The following is a 24,976-nucleotide window of genomic DNA, read 5'->3' on the forward strand; positions in this document are numbered from 1 at the left end:
AAAACCTGCCAGTCTCCAGCGGCAGCCCATGGTCGGGCAGGCTAGGACCAGGGGGCACAGAGCAGGGGGTGGAGGGCCAGAGGTGTGTAAGGGCAGGCAGTGGCAGGGGGAGAGTGCAAGTGGGGGGTGGGTCTTGGGAGGAAGAGGTAGCTCAGGAGCATTTTTGGGGGGAGGGACAGTGTGTGTGTGGGGCCTTGGGGCAAGAACAGGAGGGTGGAGGATCACAGGTCTGGGTGCTTTTGCCCCCCAACCCCAATTTTTGGGCACTTCTGTAATTCTGGGCTAGGAGAGCTGGGCCCACCCCGGAGCAGTGGCTAGCCAAGGCAAGGGACAGTACATGTTCAGGATCCACAGTAAAGTGATGGCTTGGCTGGCGGAGAAGTGAAAAGAGCTTTGTAATTTGTGAACTCCGCCAGCAAGTGCTGGGAGCTGAGGCGTGGGGAGCCCCCTTCCCTGTATGCTGAATTTGCCAGTGACCCATTGCCTGACATTTGGTTCCCTGCCCACTGACTCAGCCACTCACCAGCTTGTCACTGGACCACCTCACTTGATTTCATAGGGTATGTCTACACTACCACCCTAGTTCGAACTAGGGTAGTTAATGTAGTAATACAAACTTGCAAATGAAGCCCGGGATTTGAATTTCCCGGGCTTCGTTTGCATGTTGCCGGGCGCCGCCATTTTTAAATGTCTGCTAGTGCGGACTCCGTGCCCACGGCTACACGCGGCACGTACTAGATAGTTCGGATTAGGCTTCCTGAACGAGGCGTACAGATAGTTCGGAACAGGAAGCCTAATCCGAACTATCTAGTTCGTGCCGCGTGTAGCCGTGGGCACGGAGTCCGCACTAGCGGACATTTAAAAATGGCGGCGCCTGGCAACATGCAAATGAAGCCCGGGAAATTCAAATCCCGGGCTTCATTTGCAAGTTCGTATGACTGCATTAACCACCGTAGTTCGAACTAGGGTGGTAGTGTAGACATACCCATATAGACACAAAGCGTTGCCATCTGCCCGCTGGAACGGTACCAAGCCCACGTGACCAAGGCAAGGCTAATCCTTGGCAGCCCTTGCTCTGCCCATTGGTAGCGCTCAGAGGGCTTTCCCAAGGAGGCCAGCATTGTTCCCATTTTACAGCTGGGAAAACTGAGGCACAGAGGGGGCTGTGACATGCCTGAGGTCACACACCAGGCCAAACTAGAAGCTCAGTTTCCTGTGGTTCAGGGGCTGTTTACATGGGTAGCGAAAATGTTACTGCACCACAGGCTGGCATAACCCGGCTCGCTGTAATCTGGTTAATGTGGGGAACAACTGTAGGGTGGGCAGTGGGCTTCAGCAATCACACCCTGGCTATCTCATGCTGCAATCAAGCCGCCCCTGCTCAAAGTAGACAGTCCTGGAAGCTGCCCACCAGCCCACAGTGCAGCCCAAGTAACAGCAGTGAGGGGCAGCCACCCCTTGCCCCCATTTCTCCCATTCGCTCAGCCCCATCCCAAGCTTGCTGAGCCCTGTGGGGGGAATGCTTCGGACCTAGCCAATTCACTCCCCTTGTGCTGCGACACCTGCCTAGAGGCACCATAGGGCCCAGCCCCTGGGACCCTACATTGTGTGAGAGAACAGGGCCTGACCTGACCCCTAGTTCAAGGGATCCACTTGAGGGAGGTGTCTGGCACCAAAATCCCACTGGTGCACAGAAGGTTACAGGGCCTCTGTAGGGGGCACTAGCTCCTGTTCAGTCCAAGAGCAGGGGGTACAGACTGGCTCACAGAGGTATGGATGGGCTCTGGGGACCCGTCCCTTCCAGGGGGTACCAGCCCCTATCTAACCCCATGCGGGAGTATAGAATCACGGAACACTAGAACTGGAAGGGGCCTTGAGAGGTTATAGAGTCCAATCCCCTGCCCTCACAGCAGGACCAAGCACCCAGGATTACTCGACACATGGCCCGTGGGCTGCATGCTGCCCATGGCCAGTTTGTGGCTCACGGTGCCGTTTGAGTTTATGTGGGGATCAACACACGGCTGGCGGGTGGGAGCCAAAACAAGAAGTAACATAGTCGATGTAATGGTCTTCTGTTGAGATGTGTAGTTAAATTCTTGGACTGTCATTGCTTGTGAAAAGTGCTGTCATATGGGTGGAAATTGGGTAAATGTTGCATATTAATATCAGCATAACTGACTTAAATGGGGCCTGTGTGTTATGTAGTCTTGTCTTAATCTTTGTATTCATGCCTGTCAGTGTGAAAGAAAGTATTTCCATATATATTTGCCTATATATGCAGCCACACTTAAGCTGAGGCCCTCAGCATGTTCTGTGAGTATCAGTGAGCCCCCCCCCCCCCAGGGCTTCCAAAGTTGAGTTGCCCTAGCTCAATGGTCACCAAGCAGTAGATCAGGATCTACTGGTAGTTCCTGGAGCCTCTGACAGGTGATCCTGACTAGTTTGGCCAAGAGGCTATCAAGCACAGCACTTCAGCTGCCTCTCCCCACACTGCTGCGCAGCTCCTTCCCTCTGCCCAGGAGCTGTCCCCTCAGGAGCCTGCTTGCTGGGCAGGGAAGGGAGAGGAGGGTGCCAATCTCAGGGTGCCCCCCCACACACTCTGTATTCCATCTCCACAGACCAGAGAGGGCACACAACAGGACTTGGGATGGAGTTTGCTGGCTGCTTTTGGGAGTGGTGCAGGGCCAGGGTCGGGGTGAGTATGCAATTGCACCACCACACAGGAGCCATCTGAGGTCAGCAGGGCCCAGTTGGAGCCCACATCCTGAAACCCTACCCCAGTCACGGACCTCTTCCTGTACCCCAATCCCCTGCCCTAGTCCCAAGCACCTCTGCATCCAAACACCCTCCTAGAACCTGCTCCTAGAACCCTGTCCAACACCCCAGCTGCCTGTCCCAAGCTCAGCTCAGAGCCTCTTTCATATTCTAGATTCCTTAATCCAAGACCAGAGTCCCCAACCCTCAGCCCCAGCCTTGTGAAAGTGAGGGAGGATGGGGGAGGAAGGATGGAGTGCATAGGTACAGGGGACCTCAGAGAAGGGGCCCAAAGAAGGCAGGGCAAGTATATTTGGGTATGAGATAGATCTTTGATAGCATTTAAATTCAAAAAGTGACCTTGTGCTTAAAAAGGTTGGAGACCACTGCCCTAGCTCATCCCTGAGAGGTGTCTGTCGAACCTGCTCTTAAATATCTCCAGTGATGAGATTCCACAACCTCCCTAGGCAATTTATTCCAGTGTTTAACCACCCTCACAGGTAGGAAGTTTTTCCTAACGTCCAACCTAAACCACCCTTGCTGCAATTTAAGCCCCTTGCTTCTCGTCCTATCCTCTACAGAGGCCAAGTAGAACCATTTTTCTTCCTTCTCCTCATGACACTCTTTTAGATACTTGAAAATGGCTCTCATGTCCCTTTTCAGTCTTCTCTTTTCCAAGCTAAACAAGGCCAATTCCTTCAGCCTTGCCTCATAGCTCATGTTCTCTAGACCTTTAATCATTTGTCTTGTTCTTCTCTGGACTTTCTCCAGTTTCTCCACATCTTTCCTGAAATGTGGTGCCTAGAACTGGACAGCTGGGACCTAATGTGGATGGTTCATTCCCTGCCTAGGGGAAGTGAGACTGGGTGGGTTAATTTCCAGTCCTGTTTATTCTTTTCTTAGCTAGGAGGGCACAACTATTCTGATGGGAGCTCTGCAGGAAGGCAGCCCACACTGCCCCCTCCCTGAAATCCCTTGTGCAGGTGTTAAATAGCTGTCCAGCCCACCCTAGAGGTGACTACATTTCAGCATGCCTGAAGCAACACAGCACCAGCAATGGACCAGGGAATTGCCCCCGGGCATGGCTTGCTCATGACTGCTTCAGTCCCATTGGATGGGCCTCAGCCCCTTTTCTACCCCTGCCCTGCTTTGCGAGGGGGCTGTAGATTCTGGGGAAGAAGGGTGGAGGCAGGTAGAGGTGTGTCCCTGCAGCAGATGTAGACACGTCTCTGTATTAATCATTCTCTCATTGAAGTTTTTAACTTTGTATTATGTCTTGGTAGAATAGTCCCTAGGACAAGTGAGGCAGAGACTGTCCCTGTGGGGTGAATGTGGGAATGGATAAGGCAGAAGGTGAGCACCTCTGGGAAGTTGCAAGGGTTGGAGAGGGGATGAAAGCCAGATCCAAGACCAATGAGCCCTGGACAGTGCCTGTTGAAAGGAGACTGGACTTATGGATGCCTTGGGGGTCAGCAACAAGGACCTGCTTTGGAAAGCCCCCTCTCTTTGGAGGTGAATGTGGCACCATTGAGACAACCCTTCCCCCTCGAAACAGGCACCACAGACACTAACTGCAGATGCATAGGATGGCTCTCACAGATCTTGTACATTCATAAGATGATAGATCTGCAGGAGGGGGGAGCAGTGGCATAGCGTGGGGGCTGGAGGGGTCAGTTGCCCCTAGGCACCATGCTAGGGAGGTGCCAATTTAATCCCATTCTGCTCCCTGTCATCCCTGGGCTCGCCTGCTCTTACTCCGCCTGCTGCCTGCAGCTGAAGCCTCCTCCCTGCCTCTCTACTCCTAGCCCCACCCTCCTCCCTTTCTGCAGGCTGGTTAGTGCATGCAGGAACCCAGCCCCAAACTGGAGGGGGCGAGGGAAGATGCGGTACAAGTTTCCTTACCCCTCTCCTCGCAGGGTCAGGCTTAGCTGTGTACCAGGTTCTGGGCCCTGCCACATGGCATTGGGTGTAAATTTTTCCTTTTCCCCCAGGGTGCGTAACATCCTCACTACACCTCTGCTCCACAACACACCCTTCTCTGCTCTACCACAGAGATCTCCTTTCTGACTCTGTGGTAGCCTCCTGCTGCATGAGTAGAGAGTAGCTCATGTGCTGGTAGCCCAACATATGTTGCTACCAAAGTTTTTTGACCCTCAACACAGGGATGCAGGCACACCTATACTGAAGCACTCCCTAGGGACACACATCTTGAAGAACCTTCATTACTACACAAAATGAATAACTTCTTCCTCCTTTCCCAGCAGCTGAGAGCAAAAACTGTGGAGAGAAAAAGCAAAGCTCTTCCTCAACCTCCCTCCTCTTCAGCACCTGGCGGATGGTGAGCAGGCGTAAATGGCCTCTCCACGTACTCATTCACTAGCAACAACTGGGACAAGGAAAAGCCTAAAAAACACTAATCGCCTCACCCCCCCCCCCCCTTCCTTCGCTGCCCTGCAAGCCCCTGGTAAGGAGCACAGTGGAAAGAGAGCGAGACCCTTGCTCAGCTCAGCTGCTTTGCTGTCAGACTTGGCATCTTCTTGGCGGAGAGCCCGACGGACGCTAGGGGGCGCTGATCCGGCGGAGGCTGGGCGGCGGCGCCTCACACAGCCCGCACTCATAGCTGCCTGAGGCGCTGCCTGACCGGATCGGCGCGCTCTGGGGGGAGGCCCCCGGCAGGCCGCGCCTAGAGGACTCTGTCGGGCTGCAGCGTAGCGCGCTGGGTGTGTGCGGGGAGCGGGCGCGGCCTATCCGGGGTGGGAGGCGGCGCCGGGCAGCCCCGTCGGGCGGGTCCTCGGCGGGCCCGGTGAGGTCACTCTTTGTGGTGGTTGCTGTTGGCAAGATGGCGCCGGTGCTGGTGGAGAAGAAGTTGCTGGGGCCGGAGGCGGCCGGGCCCGCCGAGCTCCCCAGCGAGGAGGAGGAAGGGCAGAACCTGTGGTGAGCTGGGCCGGGGCTCGCCGCTCCCGCGGGTCGGACGGGGGGAGGCTGCGGCTTCCCAGGGGGTCGGGGCGGGCTGGGACCGGCTCCCCTCCCGGAGCGCCCGGGGTGGCAGGAGGGAGTGGCGGGCGCAGCTTGGCCCCCCGCAGCGGAGAGCCCTCTCCACGCCCCCGCGCCGAGGCCGGGCTGCCTCCCAGCCAGAGCGGACCGCGGCTCGGCGCAGAGCTGGGGGCAGTGGCGGGGCCTGCGCTGCCCGGGCCTGGGGGTGGGAGGAGGGATGGAGACTTGGGCGCCGCGCCTGGGCTCGTGCCAAACCTGCCCAGGCCCCCTCCCCTGCGCCCTGGGGAGTTCAGGGGCTGAATCTCCTCCGCAGCTCCTGGGCAGAGGCCGCTTCTGCCCTTTCTGGGTGGGGACGTGGGGCTGGGGAATGACTTGCGTGTAGTGACACAGGAAATCAATGCAGAGCTGGGGATGCTCTGTGGTCTCCCAGCCCTTCGCTTTCACCACAAAGCCGTGTCTCTGACTTAATCTGGTATTCAAGGCAACAGAGTAAGGGGCTTTCACCACACGTTAGTACCAACCAAAATAGCATGATGAGGAACACCCAGGCAGTCAGCACTTAGAGTGGGAGGTTTTCCTACAATTACCAGGCTTCTTCCTTAGAGGTTCAGGTTCGTACATTAGCTGTTAAATGTGTCATTGAGACTGCAGCATTTGTTGTAAAAGTGAGCAGCTGTGTTGTTTGCCTTTCATATTCATTCAAGTGAGGTATCTGTTTGAATATTTTTATTTAGAGATTTCATAAATACCTCAAAGAGACAGGATAGATATCTTTTCTGAATGCATGACATTTGTCAGGTCTGCTTAAATATCTGTTTGAAAATGATTTTGAGCTGATATTTATGTGATCTTTCTTTCCGGTGCCCCACCGGCAAACTAACAAGTAGTGCTGTCCCCATAGGTCCTCAATACTGAGTGAAGTTTCCACCCGGTCCAGATCTAAATTACCATCAGGCAAAAACATCCTCGTTTTTGGTGAGTAGTATCTACAAACAGTATGTAGGGTTAATTTCTTAGAAATAATAAAACTTGGTTCACACACAAAGCAGGTATTTTGAATGGGTAAGGGAGGAGTTAAATGACTTAACAAAATTGTATGAACAAAACCATGAGTGGATGTTCTTAACTGACTTAAAACCTTGCTTATATCTGTTTAGCTTGATTTGTAAATATATATATATATATATATATATATATATATACATACACACACACACACACCGATCTGCTTTTGATAGGGGTTTAACTTAATTAGTTTTTAAAGTAAATTTAAATAGTTAGACAAGATCCTTTTGCTGGGATAGAATTGGTCCAACAAAGCTGATCATAACTTTTATCTTTTTGTTCAGGCAATACAGCATGTGGGATCCCCCAGGTTATGTGGAACTTGAAAAGTTGCTCTGGAGCTGGCTTTGCTTATACTGGGAATTAAGAGGGGGCATATCAGATATATCAATTAATGTTCAGATCTACATATACTGACTTCAAATTCATGAGCTATGATGTCCCCAAACTAGTAAACTGGCTAGCCTCCTACTGTTAGACTCTGTTATATTAAAACTACTGTAATGGAATCTATTTTTGAACAGTGGAACTGCTCTTCTCACTGTTCCATCTATAAATTGACAAATTTAGCTCCAAGATTTGAGGAAGGGGGAAACACAAGACTACTTTAAACATTGTGACCTCTTAAGCTTGCTTAGATTATCCTTCCAGTTACACATACATTTCTGAATGTATCTTTTCACTGTACGAACTTATTGGTAGGTGATGACGGTTCAGGTAAAACAACTCTTATGGCTAAAGTACAAGGAGCAGAATACAGCAAGAAAGGAAGAGGACTGGAGTATTTATACCTAAATATTCATGATGAAGACAGAGATGGTAAGTTACATACTTTCACACATAGCCTTTTGATGCAAATGAGTAGTTAACATTTTCATAGTCATTAAGGGAGTCCCTGGTGTATATTACACCATAGTAGCTGATTCAGCATTCCCTTGTTGTATACGTTGTAAGAAATTGATATGGCTCATAAAAGAAAAATGCACTTCACACACAGAGTATTGTGTCTTTCTCTGCCCTTCTCACAATCTAGGCTCTTTAGGGAAAATGCATTAGAACAACTTGTTCTCATAAGATCCATTTACTTGCAGGATGACTTTTTGCTGATGCTGATTTACTAGTATGTTTTCCATCCTGCTTACGCTCAAATAAAGGTTCGTGTCCAGTCTTAAACTGAGAAGCATTTTTAACCCATCTAAGGGCAACCAGGATCTTAAATATGGATTTTGTAATTTTTTTGTAACCAAAACTTTTATAAACTAAGTTATATGTAGGTTATGCTCTTCTATATCTTATGTCTTCGGTTAGATTGTTGCCATTGTCTACATAATGGTGAAATTCCAGTAAGCATGATTAGGTAAGTGAAAAGGAGATAGAACCCATATTTCCTTTTCTACAAACTTGTGGCTGTCTTTCCTCTTTTCCTCCTCTCCCACTTCCCAAATCTTGTTGCTAATTTAATTGAAGCTATTATCCAGCAGCACACTGGAGGCAAAAGACAAGTTAATTAAAAGGGGAAGCATCAGCCAGGAAGTAGAGCACTGTTCTGAGTCAGGAGAGTTTAGTGTTCTGCCACAGACCTGTTGTTTGATTTTGCACACGGCACTTCACCATTTTATTCCTCAGTTTCCTTACCTATAAAGTGAGAATATGGTATCAACTATTGTTTATAAATACTTTGAGCTCTAGGTGACCGTGATAATGGTATTGCTCTTCTGTGCCCCTGAAAATAGAAGACTTTGGGGTGAATTGCGTTGGCCACATTGCTGCTTGTTTAGGACTGACACACCTTATGCTTGCATCAGTATTCAACATAGGCTCTGTACCCTCCTTACCAAAGGTACCTTGTGAATCATACTCCTTGATTCCAGATACAACTAAAGAAGTCTTCAGCTATCATGTGGTCTTGCTGGCAAAGGTGGTCCTCCTCATTCCTGAGGTCTAGAGAAAATGTATCAGACATGAAACTTGCTGCAACTTTCCCTTTTGCCTTTCCTCTGCCTCTTACCTTCATGTTATAGCTCCCAAATGGGTACTAACATCTGCAGTGTTACACTTTCTGACTGCTTGCCTCCTTCAGAGGAAGATGGGAAGGAATTTGGGATATGCAGCAGTACTTTCAACCAACAGGAAGGTATTGCTTCCTCTACAATCTCTCCTATGGTCCTGCATAACTGGTAAAGAACCTTCTTTGGGTATACATAGGCTTTAATCAACCACCTTTCTGAGGAACAGAAAAAGAGAAAAGGAAATGGGGAATGAGAGGAATGCAGTGTTCAGTAACATCCAACGAGCCACTTATCGGGTTTCAGATTCTTATACAGTAACACTGTTATGCGTATAAGAAGCACACGGGATCTTTTTCAGGGGAGAAGGCAATACACTGTTTATTGAGAATATAGTAGAAAAGCAGTTAGCATATGCTTTATAAAGACAAATGCACGCACACACACACACGTCCTGCAGATGGTGCATAGTTACCAGTCCATGGTCAGTCTTATTGGTCAGGCTAACTGAGCAAGGAGTTGGGCTTTCTCTGAGACTCCTCTGAGGCTTGGCTTGCAGGACTGAATCCAGAGTCCCATGGCAAGAAGTTCCCTATTTATCCATGTCAGTTCCCACTAGAGTCTGTGGGTTTTGCAGGGTAATGTGTCTGTCATCCACCCTAAGGAAGTGCTAATCTGTGTTTCTTTGATGGTGATTGACAGGGTTCCCATTGTTGTTTCTCACTCTTGGTGGGGTCTCTGCCTGTCTCCAGGGTTCCTCAAAACTGCCAGTTGAATTCAGCCTCAAGACACAATGGATGTTTCAAAGTTTCCACTTCTTGATCACCTGGACATCTGTGATGGCTTTCACTCTCACACACCTTCCATTCACACCAAACAGTTGTATAGAGTTTCAAACTAGATCAATAGCTACAAGGGGTACAACTTAATTTGCAATACTTAACAGGTACCAAGGCCTTGCAGTGAACATTATCTAATCATAAGAGATCTATAGAGAGAGAAATAGAAGTTATAGCGCTTATAAGCAAGTCATTACATCAATCATTATGTATCATACTTATAATATAATCAATATCAAAATATGCATTTTTTTGCTACCATCTTAGAAAAACATGTTGATGCTGTATGTCAGTCAGGTCATCTGCCTTTTATCAGGGTCTTAGGATTGTGTCAAAGGGAAGGATTCCTAAAGACCAGTAAGATGCTGGAGGAAAATGAAGGGCATCAAATTAACACCCAAGTCCTAGTCACTCTTTCTGTGAGACAAGAAGAGAATGGCCTTTGCATCTTGTTTTGGTTCTTGCATCTGTTCCCTTCATGTTTCCAGACATGGATCCAGAAAAGTTTAATTTTGTGAGGAAAATGCAAAATACGTTGGGCAGAGAGTTGGCTTATCTCTCTTCCCCTACCTAATTGGGCCTTTAGAAGCAAGAGAGCAAACTTGATTGTTCATGATTCCAAAAGCAGATAGACTCTTCATTTCCTTCTTTCACACTTCTATTTTCTCTTCCCTCCTTCCAAAATCCCATTTGAGCATTTAGTTGCTTTTCTTGCAACTTAAACTAGAATATAGATTAGGCCCAAGAGACTTACCTTGGAGCTGCCATTACCTTCATCCTTTTTACCACACAAGAGATTTCTACTCAATTCTTGGAAGTAATTGAAATCTGTCTTGGGTGCCACGCTATTCATATAGTCCTTTACTTGAATAGCTGGCAAGTTGAGGGCAGTTATTGTCAGGTATTAGTCATTCAACATTAAATGCACAATATTTAATCTGTAGGTCTCCTGACATGTTAGAACCAATCCACTACTGTATTTCTACCTGAAGATTCTTCTTCACGGGGTATTAAACAATCCTCTATTCTCCTTAGGCCAAGGGATTTACTTCAGAAGAGTTGGTTCAGGGACAGTTGGAAAGCAAAAGGATCCTTGAAAGTCAGTGAGACTATCTGAAGCTAATGTTGTTTCTACCACTACATGACACTTCAGCTCATCTAAACATTGATTGTCAGCAAAATTCACTCAGTGTGGACGACCTGGAAATTTTGTATTCCTTTTAAAAGTTTACTGAACCCTCTAATGGTGAGACTTCCTAGGAACTACGATGGAGTTAATTTCTGTTTCATTCCCTGGCTGTTGTGATCACCACCAATACATCTCATTTAAGCTGGAGAACATGTTCTCAAGAGCTGATGTAATCAGTGGAACATGTGCAAGATGAGCTCCATATAGCTCTGTTACAGCATATTTATTTATAAAGTGGCTTTTAAAATCTTTTCTGACACTATTCAAGGGCAGCTTTGTTAAATGATAATGGACAGGACAGAAGCATATTACATTAGCAAGCAGTGAAGTGGCAAGAGACAAAGACTATGTGGGATTGGTGAAGAGGGTTTTACACAACAGATACCATGTAGAAGGAGCATACCATCAGATCACTTCACGCTGCAGGAACAATTTAAGCAGATTCTGACCATGGTAGACATGGTTAAAATAAGACCATTCTTCTGTGTTTGCATTGTTGCTTGTTGCAGAGATAAATAGTTTTAACTTCAGAGAAATTCTGGACAAGATTGTATCACAGATGTGTACCGATTGAGCTAATTGCTTCAGCATGAGACAGATACTGTTAGTACATGTACGTCTCATCAAAGGAAAAACAAAGGCTCTTCTTGGTGTCGTTGGAGCTGCCATCTCAGGATGATGATTTTGACTTCCATCCTATTTTGCAGTTGCTTCACTTCCCAGTTTGGATTGTGGGTAACTGACCTTTTGACCTGATATACCACACGTAAATGCAGGCGATTCAGCTGCAATAGAGAGAGCCTTTTCCCCTTTGAGTAACACTATAAATGGTTTTCTCAGTTATTTTGCTGCTTGCAGTCTGTTTCCATATTTTGTTTCCAATAAATAAAAAAATTTATGCATGTATTCTAAATCCATTTGCCCAAATTTTTAACAAGTTGCACCTATCTGCATCTTAATGTATAATCTGCTAAATGTTTGATTCTGTATTCAGCCATTTCATTGTCACAACTTTCTTGAAAGATCTAGTTAACTTCCTGCCATAGAATAGGTTCTGAGAACTGGGATGTTGCTTTTACATTCATAAAGTTGATAAACACACTATTCAGGTCCTTGTAAGAATGCTCTTTATGCTACTTGCTTATAAACTAGTTACACCTCAAAGAAATCTAGTTCCAAGCTTTACTACTGATCTCCCAACAAAGAACAAATTTTGTCTTGCATTTTTGTGTTTCATTAAATGGAAAAGGTGGGCAAGTCTGACACAAATTAGACTTTGTTTTCTTCCCAGCAACTTGATGTTATCTAGCATCTATTATATGGGGAATAGCTTACCTAAAGTGGCTTTGAGCTGCTGTTTGGATGGGACTAAGGCATTTAGCAGATAATCAAGAGTTGTGTGGCCAGTTAGAATCAGTGCAAAACCATTTCTTTTGAGACGTGGTTAGAGAATTAGGTTGTGCAAAGAGACGTTTATTAGTCTCGGATGTATTAGTCTTAGAATTCACACTGCGATGAAGTCAGCATCGATTTACACATTTCTCCATCTAAACATTTCTGTAGGGTTGCTAACTGGAAGTGTGTACATGAATGTATACAAAACCACTCAACCTGTATCTAGAACTTCATGGTCATCTTAACTTTCAGAAGGTAATTCTGCAATTCGTGTTTATAATAAAAATTCTCAGCCCACCTTCCAGGAGTTTGTACTATTTGTTAGACTTCTACAACTGGAAATGCAGATCACACTTCTAAAAAATTGAAAATGATTGCTTTAACATAGCTTTGTCTGTGCATGTTTAAATTACTCATCCAACTTCCCCTTTGTACTCTCATAGGACTTTGGGGTTTAACAGTAAGGCTGCTTGCCTTTCTATAATTTCAACTCCAGACACTTAGTGCTGTGAGAGTACTTCTGTGGTCCCAGTGGGCACTGCAAGTCACAGTTTTAAAAAAGCCACAGTTAAAAGTAATTATAATATTTTTAACTGTATATGTTTTCTGTGTGCTTTTATCACATTCATCTTCCAAAAGTGTCTTGATGAAGTCTGGGAACCCAGAGGAATATTTAGAGGGAGTATTGAGGCCCGGGCCAGCCCCCCACAGAGGATGGAGAGGGAGCACTGTTCTGCCCCCAGTTCTGCTTTGACTTTGTCAATAGCCTTGACACTGACCTTGGCCCCCAGACTCCAGCTCCTGATGATGACTTCCGAGGCAGCATGGGCAGATTGTGTAGGGGGAAGAGACATAACTTAAGACAGGCCCACGCTGTGGGGGAAGGTTAGCTTAAGGTTCTCAATTCCAGCTACATAAAAAAATATAGCTGGAGTCGACATACCTTAAACCGAGCTTCGGTGCCATCCTCACAGCGGGAGGTTGACAGGAGAAACGCTCCCATTGAATTCCCTTACTCTTCATGACAACGCTGATGGGGGCACCCTCGGTGTTTGTTTTAACAGGTTTTTAGTAGATCCTCTAAATTAAATGACAAAAGAGCGGCCGTCTGCGGCATCAGTCTTCCTGTAAGTGGAGACATGGCCTTAGAATGTATACTGATCAGTAGACTTGGAATACATGCAGATCTTCAGTAGAAAGTTCAAATTTTCACATGTTGCAAGTAAGCAAGATTTGTTTTCACAACAATACTATCCGAATGAGACCAATGATTGCTAATATTAGATACTTCAGTGTTCTTTATAGAATATTGGCTTGCATTAAAGATTTGAGGCACAAATGGAATAGTTGTTAAATTATATTTCAGTTCTAGCTTGGGTTATTTGTGAACTGGTTACATTGATGTCTGCGTTTTCGAGTTTATTAGAGAGGTGTGTTTTTAACTTCTCATGCTAGACTTGCAATACGTTGCAGGATTCTAGCTAAAGATACTAGCACCTAACACAGTGAAGCCTTAACAATGGGCACAATTGTAATGATCTCATGACATACTTGGAGTCCAGGTATGTGTACATATGCCAAATTCATATGTGCTGTGAAAGATATTAAATGAATGATTGTATTCAATGTAACACAAAGCAGAAAGTATCCTTTTTCAAAAATAAAATATATGCTTATACTTAAAAAGCCAGGAAATACAGGTGTTCATTCCTCTTCACTGCTAAGTTAGAACCAAGATTCTTACAGAAAGCAACAACTCATTTTACAGGTACAGTGCCAAATTGTAGGTGCTCTTTTTCTCTAAGGGATAGGCAGTATGCATACTCATTATGTTAAATGCAAACAGGCTAGACTTGCTTGTAGCTAGCGTCTGCTTATCTTCAAACTGGCAGTGTTATATCATGTTGGTTTGCTACTTACTGACGGGACAATATGGATGTAGCAAAATGCACACCAGTTTGAGGTATAATTGTACCTTTTCCTTTGCAGATCATACACGCTGTAATGTTTGGATTCTGGATGGAGACCTGTATCATAAAGGGCTCTTGAAGTTTGCTGTTTCTGCAGAAAACGTACAAGAAACCTTAGTAGTTTTTGTGGCAGATATGTCTAGACCGTGGACTGTTATGGAATCTTTACAAAAATGGGCCAGTGTCTTACGTGAGCACATTGATAAACTGAAAATTCCTCCAGAAGAGATGAGAGACATGGAACAAAAATGTAAGTTTAGTATGATTTTTCTTATTTTTAATCAAATATATTACACAACTTTAATTTAATTTTATCAAGTTATTAAACGACTCTTCTACCTTTTGCTTGTATTCACTGTCAGAATTCTAATTGAGTTATTTACTCTTTGAGTAGAGGATGAATATTTCAAGTTGTCTTGTATTTGAGCTTTAGTGCTTTCATAGAAATAGATCCGCATTTCATCAGCCAATTTTAGTGTGCAACCCTGAAGTATTTCAGTATTTTCTGATAGAGCACAGAAGGGAAAGAGACTTGTTGAGGTAACTCTAAGGTGCAGTCTCTCTCCTTTAAGCTGTATACTGAAGGTTAAGTCAGTTTGAATCAAGTTAAAGAGCTGAAGCAAAGTTATTAGTGTAGGGTTTCAGGATTTTGAAAGATCACATGGCTTTGTTTTGGGATTTGTATATCAAAGCTTCTTAGAATTAGTAGCTTATTACTCTTTACTATAACAGATTCTGGGAAGATGATTGTGATGGAGAAATGTTAGTAACCTTCATAGTCTTGATGGGAGGGTGGATAACTCAAACCAATTTAAATAAGTTGATTATTTAACTTAATCAATTTACTTGCTTTTAAATATAGCCTTTGCACTAAATTTGATGCTGCTTCTTGCTAACCAGGGAGATAATCTATATTAATGCATATTTATTTAAGTAATTATGTAGCTTACTTTTTTACTAGGTAATTATGTTTTGTCACGCTCTAATAGGATGCACTTTCTGAAGCTGACAAGCTATGAAGATTATATTTATCATGCTCTGTGCAGACCTAAATCTACACTGAGGTTATGTCAATACAGTGTCATAGCTGTGCTGCTTAGCAGTGCCGGTATAAGGTATGCAATGTAGCCTCTTTGGCAGGAAAAGCTTCTCTACAGACAAAATAAAACCAACCCCTTGTTGGGGGTTGTAGCCTTGTCAATGGGAGAGTCTCTCTGGCTGACAAAATGCTGTCAAAACCAGCATTTTTCATCAGTAAAACTTTTGTCAGTCGAGATGTTAGCAATGTAGATGTAGCCTCAGACTCTGGAAGGATAGTTTCCACAAGAGAGGTGTTATATCTATTCAGTATAACCCATGCAAGACTTTTCCCAGCAACAGAAAAGAAAATGCTGGTGTAATTATCAGTTTGTCCTATCACCCTTATGTTTATAGAAATGGACAGTGTTGATGTCCTTGAAATCCCGTCAATGAATCTTGCTGTCAGATAATGTGGAAGAGCCATGTGATGTCGTGTCTTGCAGTGTGGTAATCACACTGCTTATAGATCTCGGCTGGAATGCTGTCTGGTCCAGGTGCTTCCTTTTGTGACATCTGTATGATTGCTGTATAGTCTCATATTAAGTGGGGGCTAATGCAAATTCTGTTTTAAATGGGAATTGTGGAACAGCATTAATTGCTTCCTCAGAAATGTTAGAAAGGTGATCAATGGATGAAACACTTCAATCTGCTTCTCAGTCAGTTTTTGTTTTTCTGAGAGAGAAGGTGGGTGAAGTAATATCTTTTATTTGTTAGAGGCAAGCTTTCAATCTTCCACACAACTCTTCTTCAGGTTAATGAAAGCTTGTCGTTTTAAAAGACAGAATTTGGTCCAATAAAATATATTACCTCACCTTCTTTGTGTTTCTAATATCCTGGGACCAACATGGCTTCAACAGCACTACATGCTACAGTAAACTTCCGATAATCCGGCACCTTTAGGACCCAGGGGGTGCCAGATTATCAGATATGCTGGACTATCAGAAGGGGGGGGCTATGAGGGGTCTGGAGTGGGGTGGGAGGGGATGCCACCCCAGGCCCCTCATAGCCCCTGCCTTACGATAGTCCGGCTCTGCCCCAGGCGTCCCTGATTCAGCCGCTGCTGGTCAGTTTCAGCAGCAGCTGAATCGGGGATGCCTGCAATAGAGCAGCTGGGGTGCTGCCGGGTTGGTCCCGCAGTGCTGAGGGGCGACGCTACGGCACCAACCCAGCAGCACTCCAGCTGCTCTTGGGGACGCCTGGGGCAGAGCAGCTGGAGTGCTGCCAGGTTGGTCCCGCAGCGCCAAAGGACAGCGCTGCGGGACCAACCCGGCAGGACCCCAGGTGCTCTGCCCCAGGGGTCCCCGATTCAGCCACTGCTGAAACAGATCAGCGGCTGATTCCAGGAAGCCCCGGGCAGAGCAGCTGGGGTCCTGCCGGGTTGGTCCCGCAGCGCCGAGGGGCGGTGCTACAAGACCAGCCCCGCAGCACCCCAGCTGCTCTGCCCCAGGCGTCCGGATTCAGCCTGCTGGTGAAACTGACGCTGCTGGTCAGTTTCAGCAGCGGCTGAATCCCGACGCCTGGGGCAAAGCAGCTGGGGTGCTGCCGGGTTGGTCCCGTAGCACCGCCCCTTGCTCTGCCCGGGGCTTCCTGGAATCAGCCGCTGATCTGTTTCAACAGCGGCTGAATCGGGGACCCCTCGGGTAGAGCAGCTGGGGTCCTGCCGGGTTGGTCCCGCTGCTCTGCTCCCGGCTTCCCCGATTCAGCTGCTGGTCAGTTTCAGCAGCAGCTGAATGGGGGAAGCCTGTCCGGCTGCCCCAGCACTTCCGGGTTCCTGATGGTGCAGGACCATCAGGAGTCCCCGGAGCATTGGATGCCGGACTAATGGAGTTTAACTGTATATTTGTTTTCTCAGTTAAGAGTCTGTTGCTGTGCAATGTACATATAGGGATTATCCTGTTGCACCTGGGGCCATACACCACAGAAGAGCCAGCAAAATGGCTTTTTACTGTCTTTGCTCCCTTGCCAGTTGTAACTCCACTGTTGGATTTCCATGTGCTGAAGTGGGTCTGTGCCATCTGTTTTGTTCAGTGATATGCAGTCTTCCTAACTACTGAATCCTTATCCACTATGTAGGCCGATTGGGTGCCATGTAGTGAGTTCAGGAGCTGACTCACTCAGTTCTCTGAAAACTTCCACGCAGTGTGCAGCAGTGGTCAAAAAGGCAAATAGGATGCTAGGAATTATTAGGAAAGGGATAGAAAATAAGACCCAGAATATCTTACTGTCCCTGTATAAAACTATGGTACACCCACATCTTGAATACTGTGTACAGATGTGGTCTCCTCACCTCAAAAAAGATATTTTGGCCTTGGAAAGGGTTCAGAAAAGGGCAACTAAAATTATTAGGGGTTTGGAACGGGTCCCATATGAGGAGAGGTTAAAGCGACTGGGACTTTTCAGTTTAGAAAAGAGGAGACTGAGGGGGGATATGATAGAGGTCTATAAAATCATGAGTGGTGTAGAGAGGGCCGATAAAGAAAAGTTATTTATTAGTTCCCTAAATAGAAGAACTAGAGGACACCAAATGAAATTAATGGGGAGCAGGTTTAAAACTAATAAAAGAAAGTTCTTCTTCACACAGCGTGTAGTCAACCTGTGGAACTCCTTGCCAGAGGAGGCTGTGAAGGCTAGGACTATAATAGAGTTTAAAGAGAAGCTAGATAATTTCATGGAGGTTAGATCCATAAAAGGCTATTAGCCGGGGGATAAAATGGTATCCTTGGCCTCTGTTTGTCAGAGGCTGGAGAGGGATGGCAGGAGACAAATCGCTTGATCATTGTCTTCGGTCCACCCTCTCTGGGGCACCTGGTGTTGGCCACTGTCAGTAGACAGGATACTGGGCTAGATGGACCTTTGGTCTGACCCCCCTCCTCCCCCGCAGCCAGCCCTGCGATCTCCCCCAGCCAGATTCACTGCCCCCACCAGCCAGTTCCCACCCCCGCTATCTGCCCTGGCCAGCCCTGCTTCTGCTGGCTGGTTCCCTTCCCTAACTCCCCCGGGCACCTCCACTGCCCTGACCCTGCTTCCCTGTGGCTCATAACCAACCCCTCCTCCCCCCTCCACAGCCAGCAATAAGAGCTCACCGGGTAACACTCACTATGCCTCTGCTGGGGAGCCTGAAATAATACAGCTGCATCGGCCCAGCTCTGCTGAGGGCTTGGGGAACCCAGCGCTGCACGGACAGTCCGGTACCCCGGAACAACCTGGCAGCCACGCTGAAGCCCGGTATTCTTTTCCTGTGACCCGGTACCGGATTGCCCATAGTTTGGGAAATGCTGGTCTAGACTACATGACTCCATCAACGGAGCCTTGTAGATGAGGCAGGACAAGAAAGGGAAATGAAGCGGCGATTTAAATAATCGCTGCTTCATTTAAATCAAAATGGCCACCGCTCTGTGCCGCTCAGCTGTTTGTCGGCACAATGTGGCAGTCTAGACAGGGATCCGCCGACCCCAGAACCCTTTGTTCCTTTGTCCGTCGAGCCTTTATGACTCGACAAACAGCTGATCGGCACAGCATGGTGGCCATTTTTATTTAAATGAAGCAGTGATTATTTAAATTGCTGCTTCATTTCCGTTTGTCGAATAAACTAATCTACATGGCTCTGTCGACGGAGCCATGTAGTCTAGACATACCCTATTAGTGTATTCAAACAGCAGAAGCAGCGCCTGCCTTTGATCTTGCTGCTTGCAATAACAAACATCGGTGACTCTTGCAGCAGCTTTCACGATGCCATTGCCAGCTCATCTCAGCACGGCACCGCAGTCCCACTCTGCACCAGAACATGTTACTGCAATTTGGCTCTGCTCAGCACCAGTTTTACAATGCAGCTGATCTCACGGTCTTTCCCTCTCCAGAGTCTCCTTTTCTGGATGGGGATTTTTCACCAGAACTACTAGTAAAATACTGCCAAGCGGCGCAACCCCTCTTTTCCAGTGGGGAGGAAGATGACTTGGAGAACAAAGACCTTTCTCTGCCTAGTATCCACTTGAGTATAGGGGCCCACGCAGGCAAAATACACCTGCTACTCAATACCCGTGGTACACCCACTTCTGGATGGCACCACCTATACCATTCCCTGACTACCTGCCATACTGGGGCAACTGAAAACACTGCAGAGCGCGACATACTAATCGTCCTGCAATTTGGAGGCAAGTCCACAAACCGCCCCCGCCAACCCTTTAAGTGGTGGTGAACTCTAATACTGAACCTATACTGGACATACAAACAGAAATCACAGGGGATGATTCGCCTATGGCCACTGTGGCACCCCCTTCACCTCAGCAAGCCAAGCTGCCCTCCACATCTACAAATGAACTCCCTCACTTTCAGGACCTCTTTAAAAAGGTGGTGGATAACCCCAATATTGCTTTGGAGGAAGTCTCAGATAGCTAACATAAGCTCACAGATATTGCAAGCCACTGATACCTCCAAAATAGCACTCCAAATTAATGCAGCCGGCCTGCACAGACTATATGGTGGACCAGAAATACTTGGTTGCTGAGGTGGCATTTCAAAGGGGCAGTGCTGCACCGCTGATCCTAGGCTCTGTGCAGCACTCGCCCTTTGAAATGCTGCCACAGCGTTTCAAAATGACAACACCGCATGGAGCCCGGGGTCAGCTCTGTGTGGCGTTGCTGCTTTGAAGTACCCCCTGCCCCCCTGTCTGATAGAGGCAGCAAGGGAAGGGAGAAATGGACTAGTCCTTAACATCTGTAGTCATGTATCCTGGCTCTGTCTTCCTCCTTCCCAAGGGAACCCCATACTGCAGTAGAGGGTCTTCCATTTGATAGGCACAAATTCTTTGCTGCCAACATCAATGAGGTCCTTCACTCCTTTTGAAGCACTCTCGAGCAACCCTAAGATCCTTTGGCATACGAACACATATGCCAAAGAAGAAACAATACAGGTATCAACCATACCAACAACAGCGATATCCTTATTCACATCATCAACAATATGATACTCATTACCAACAATACTAGAGATCCAGAGCCCAAAGACATCGCCCTCCCTCTTCTGAGGTGAACCAGCCTCCAATAAGCTAACTTGAGGCATTGGTAGAGAGCAATTAGATGAAAACTATCTACTCTCTCCAGTGCTTATAGTAACCAACCCATCCTTCACCTTCTGTTTACAACTATTCTTCCATAACTGGGAAGCTACCACTTCAGACCATTGGCTCCTGAGATCATTCAGTGAGGATATACCATCCATTCACATCCTCTCCTCCCAATCACCACCCGCTCTCACCCTCTTCAGGGACCCTTCTCTCATGCTATTACTCCATTCAAAGGTGCAACGCCTTATCCATTTCAGAGCCATAGAGCCAGTGCCTACTCAGCACAGGGCGAAAGGGTTTTATTCATGATATTTCTTGACAGAAAGAAAAACGGGAGATGGCGCCCCATTCTAGACCTCCAGGGTCTGAACAAATGTACAAAAATTCAGAATGGTCACTCTTTCCACAATAATCCCAGCCCTGATTCTAGGAGATTAGTTTTCAACTCTTGACCTCCAAGGTGCATGTTTTCATGTTACTATCCACCCGGCACATATTAGATGCTTCCTCACATTTCACATTTACGCTTGAGAGTGGCCACTATCAATACACTGTGCTTACCTTTGGTCTTTTCACAGCGCCACAAGTGTTCTCAAAACTACTGGCAGCGGTAATAGAATATTTAAGGATGAAGGACCGGATAATCTTCCCATTTCTGTATGATTGTCTGCTGAAGTCTCCAACCCTTTCTCACAGCGGTGTTTCTTGCAACATCGATGATGCAGTGCTTCCAAAAGTTGGTCCTACAAATAAACAGAGACAAGTCAACATTAACACCTACCCAACAAATCCATTTCATAGGCTTTTTTCTCAACTCCACTACTGGTCAAGTCTCACTGCCACAGGAAAGATTCAGAGCAATCTGCAGTCTTGTACAAACCATTTGCATCCGGTCACAGCTCACAGCTGCCTCCAGCTGCAGGGACACCTGGCAGCCTCCACCTTTGTCATCCCCAGTGCCTGCATATGAGTTGCCTTCAAGCCTGGCTAGCTTTGGTATACAAACCAAAATGGTACAAACTCCTCAAGTACTCACAGTGCCACCTGCAGTCAAAGACTCACTAGTGTAGTGGAGCATCCCACTACACATACGCGAAGGGATTCTATTTCAGCAAGAATCCCCTCACAATCACTATCACAACAGATGCACTCCTCACTGGATGGGGGAGCACACATAGGCCAAACGACAACGCAGGGACTATGGTCCACCTCTGAAACCAGCTTCCATATCAAGCTCCTTGATCTCAGAGCTATACGCTATGCCTGCTTCCACTTCCTCCCTGTCATCAGAGGCTGCAATATAAAGTTCATGACAGATAACGTGTAGCATGCATGTCCTACATGAACTCTGCCTGAAACTCTGGCATTGATGCCTCAGATACAATATCACCATATCCACCACATACCTACCTGGTATTCAGAACACCACTGCGGACAAACCTAGTCTTTGCTTCCCCATACAACACGGGTGAGAGTTGGACAGTTCTGTCCTATACACGATTTTCCAACACTGGGGCTTTCCCCAACTTGACCTGTTCACAACATCCCAGAACAAAAAATGCCCAGAGTTCTGTTCCAGAGCAGGATTGGAATCCCACTCCAGGGCGGATGCCTTTTCGCTCCCATGGACCAATTTTTTAAAATTTTTAAATGCCTTTTCACCCATACTTCACAAGGCAATACAGAAGATCAGAACAGAGATAATTCACACATCTTAATAGCACTGGCATGGTCCAGGCAACCCTGGTATGCCTTCTTGATGGGAATGTCGACTATCCCCCCCCTCCCCCATTGTCCTACCACTCAGTCCAATCTCCTATCTTAACACAGTGGCCAGATTCTTCAACCCAACATAGACAATCTCCACCTGAGAGCCTGGCTACTCAGTGGTTCTCTCATGAAGAGCTAGTGTGCTCAGAACCAGTATGCGCACATGCTACCTACCTCCAAAAATGAAAGAGGTATGCTGCTTGGTGCACACAAAAGCATACCTCCCCAACCTCTGTACCTCTTCACTCAATCCTTGATTGTTTACTGGAACTTAAATCCCCATGCCTTTCTATTAGCTCCATTAAGATCCATCTCACTGCCATTGCCACATTGCACCATAAGGTAGACAATGCCACAGTATATGTCCATCCAGTCGCCAAAAGATTTATGAAGGGCATCCAGGCATTATACCCCGATATCAGACCACCAACACATCTCTGGGATCTATGTGTTGTCCGTAATGCACTCATGCACAAATTCTGTGAGCCTTTGTCACCATATTCTCTCTTACACCTCTCAATGAAAACAGCTTAAGCAGCTTTCCTGGTCACAATCACCTCTGCCAGAAGAGTGGGAAAACTTGGAGCTCTCATGGCAGCCCCTCCATATTCCATTTTATCATGTGAGAGTCATGCTTCACACCCTAAACTTCTACCCGTAGCACGTTCTTCCTTCCATCCATCAGATAGTTGACTAGCCCTTAACATCCCTCATTTCAGTGTAAAACAGAAAATTAATGAATTTAAATAAATGTAAGTTGTACAATTATTTTGGAAAAAGAGAAGCAGACAATTCTTACCTGTGTTCTTTATAGATAAAGGAGTTGCTTGGACAGCAGAGTCTGTGAAGGGTCAACTTTTTGCACAAATTTCAAGTTGTGGGTGTATTTTCAATTCTGTGAATCACAAGTTGTTTGGGAGGGATCAGGTTTTTTGCATGGATGACTATGTATTGAACATTGTCTTATACTACAATAGGTTTAGAAAATGGGAACTTATTGACAGCAGAACATTTAAATTAACTAGCACCACGTATGTTATACTTGTTTGTGAATCTTTGTTCTGCCTTGTCAGTTTTTTTTGAACAGTGGATAATTACTGGGGAAGGAGGGGGGGGGTATTTTCATTTTGCATTTTTGAATTATTTTAATAGTTTCAAAAATTTTCAAAATATAATTTTTTGCAACTCTGCCACATAAATGGAGGCCTTTCCAGATTGACATTTATTTATGTACCACATACTAAAAAGAGCCTTGAATATAGTCATGGACTCAGCGTACAGTTAGTGTTTGACTTTGTGACGTGAGAGATAATAACAGCAAAAAAATGAATTTCTTTTTTAAATGAAGGAGTGGCTGTTTAATTTGGTGTGTTCTGCACTTGTTGTTTACATTTTGCAAAAAAGTGTCTCTCCAAAGGGTGTGGATAAATAGCATTTGCTTGCAGAAGGTAATTCTTCTAGTAGGCTTTCAGTGAATAAAAGTTACAGTGAGCTGTCTGATATAAGGCACAGAAATTTGTTTGGCCTGAACTACCAGAACAACAATTATTTTCCTTGATGCTTCTGTCAGTGCACACTTAATACTACGAAGTTTGTTTGCTTGGAGTGCTACTTTGATGTTCAGCTCTTAACTTCTATATTTCTCATTTATATTTTCTGTTGTGATTAAACTGTTAGTATCCTGAATTGGATATGTACCGTAGTTTTTCTGACCCTGAAATGACTTTTCAGAAGCAAAATTTTTGGTCAGCAGGGATCCAGAAATATCAAGTTAGAAATCACTTGTTTGAATAGTTATCTCATTTTCTTTAAATGTTATGCTCTTGTAGTTTAAATTTGTGATCTCAGGGTATCTGTAATTGTTTCTAGATTTGAGGGTCCCATTAATTCTCCTTTTTTTTAATCAAGACTATGATTATTTTATGTCTCCTGTTAGTTCCCCCGTAAATACAAAGCACAATGCTCAGTAGCTTCCCATGTTGTCCAAATTATCCATAAATATAATTTTAGAGTTAACTTCAAGTTGTTGAAGTTTATTTAACATTGCATAGGGGGATGTAAAGGGTTAACTGGTTACCTAACACTAACCTTCCTGGCTTATCTGGTAACCAGTTAACCAGCAGCCCTCTTCTCTTCCCCCCCCCCCCCCCTCCATGGGAATTTACATATCTAACACTACATAATTGTAATTCCCCATTGCAGCATAGAACAATATTTGGTAGGGGTAGCACTGCTTGCTTCAGAGATGGGAAGCACCACTGCTTTAAAAATCTGGGGAACAATATCCCTTTCCTTTAATATAACATTAGTGTACAGGATGTCATGTAACACTATTCCTTATGTGCTCAGTGGAGTACCCTGATGATATAAAAGAGTGGTCCCCAAAATGTGGGGTGCACAGGAATATTCAGGGGCGTGTGGCCGATCATAGGCCAGCCTACAGGGGGTAGAGAAGAAGAACCATTCATCCCCGCTTCTGGCCTGTACAGGTATATGTGCCAGCTTTAAGTGAACAGCCACTGAATTTTACACTGTAACTTGTGTTTGCCAAGTCCTGTATTAGCAGGGTTGTCATTAAGTGCTTCTACTTGATCTCTTGCTAGAGAAATAAACTTAAGTAAATCTGGGTTTGCAGTCTTTCACGTTCGTTACTAAGAGTTTTGGTCAGAGCTGTCCTGTCCATAGGATAGTTCCGGGCAGCCACTCCAAGCCCCGCACTTTGCGGGTCCAGCTGTGGCTGCCTCAGCCATCTTCTGGACAGAGTCAGGGGAGTTACCTGGGGGCCTAGTGTGTGAGGCAGCAGTAGGGGCTGCCCGCCACAACCACCCCTGCAGCAGGAAGCACAGCAGAGT

The 24,976-nt window shown here is 46.0% G+C and overlaps 1 protein-coding gene across 1 annotated transcript in view; it reads left to right on the forward strand.

Moving 5' to 3' along the window:
- Window positions 1-5,506: 5,506 nt before the first annotated feature.
- DYNC1LI2 (dynein cytoplasmic 1 light intermediate chain 2) overlaps window positions 5,507-24,976 on the forward strand; it is a 44,471-nt gene continuing 25,001 nt past the window's right edge. The window contains exons 1-4 of the mRNA XM_075940046.2: window positions 5,507-5,688; window positions 6,650-6,723; window positions 7,516-7,632; window positions 14,232-14,462. Coding sequence (XP_075796161.1) covers window positions 5,594-5,688; window positions 6,650-6,723; window positions 7,516-7,632; window positions 14,232-14,462 — 517 coding nt within the window. The 5' untranslated portion in view covers window positions 5,507-5,593. The remainder of the gene's footprint in view (window positions 5,689-6,649; window positions 6,724-7,515; window positions 7,633-14,231; window positions 14,463-24,976) is intronic.

This window comes from Pelodiscus sinensis, chromosome 12 (assembly GCF_052426305.1).
Source record: "Pelodiscus sinensis isolate ZL-2025 chromosome 12, ASM5242630v1, whole genome shotgun sequence".
Classification (NCBI taxonomy): domain Eukaryota; kingdom Metazoa; phylum Chordata; order Testudines; family Trionychidae; genus Pelodiscus; species Pelodiscus sinensis.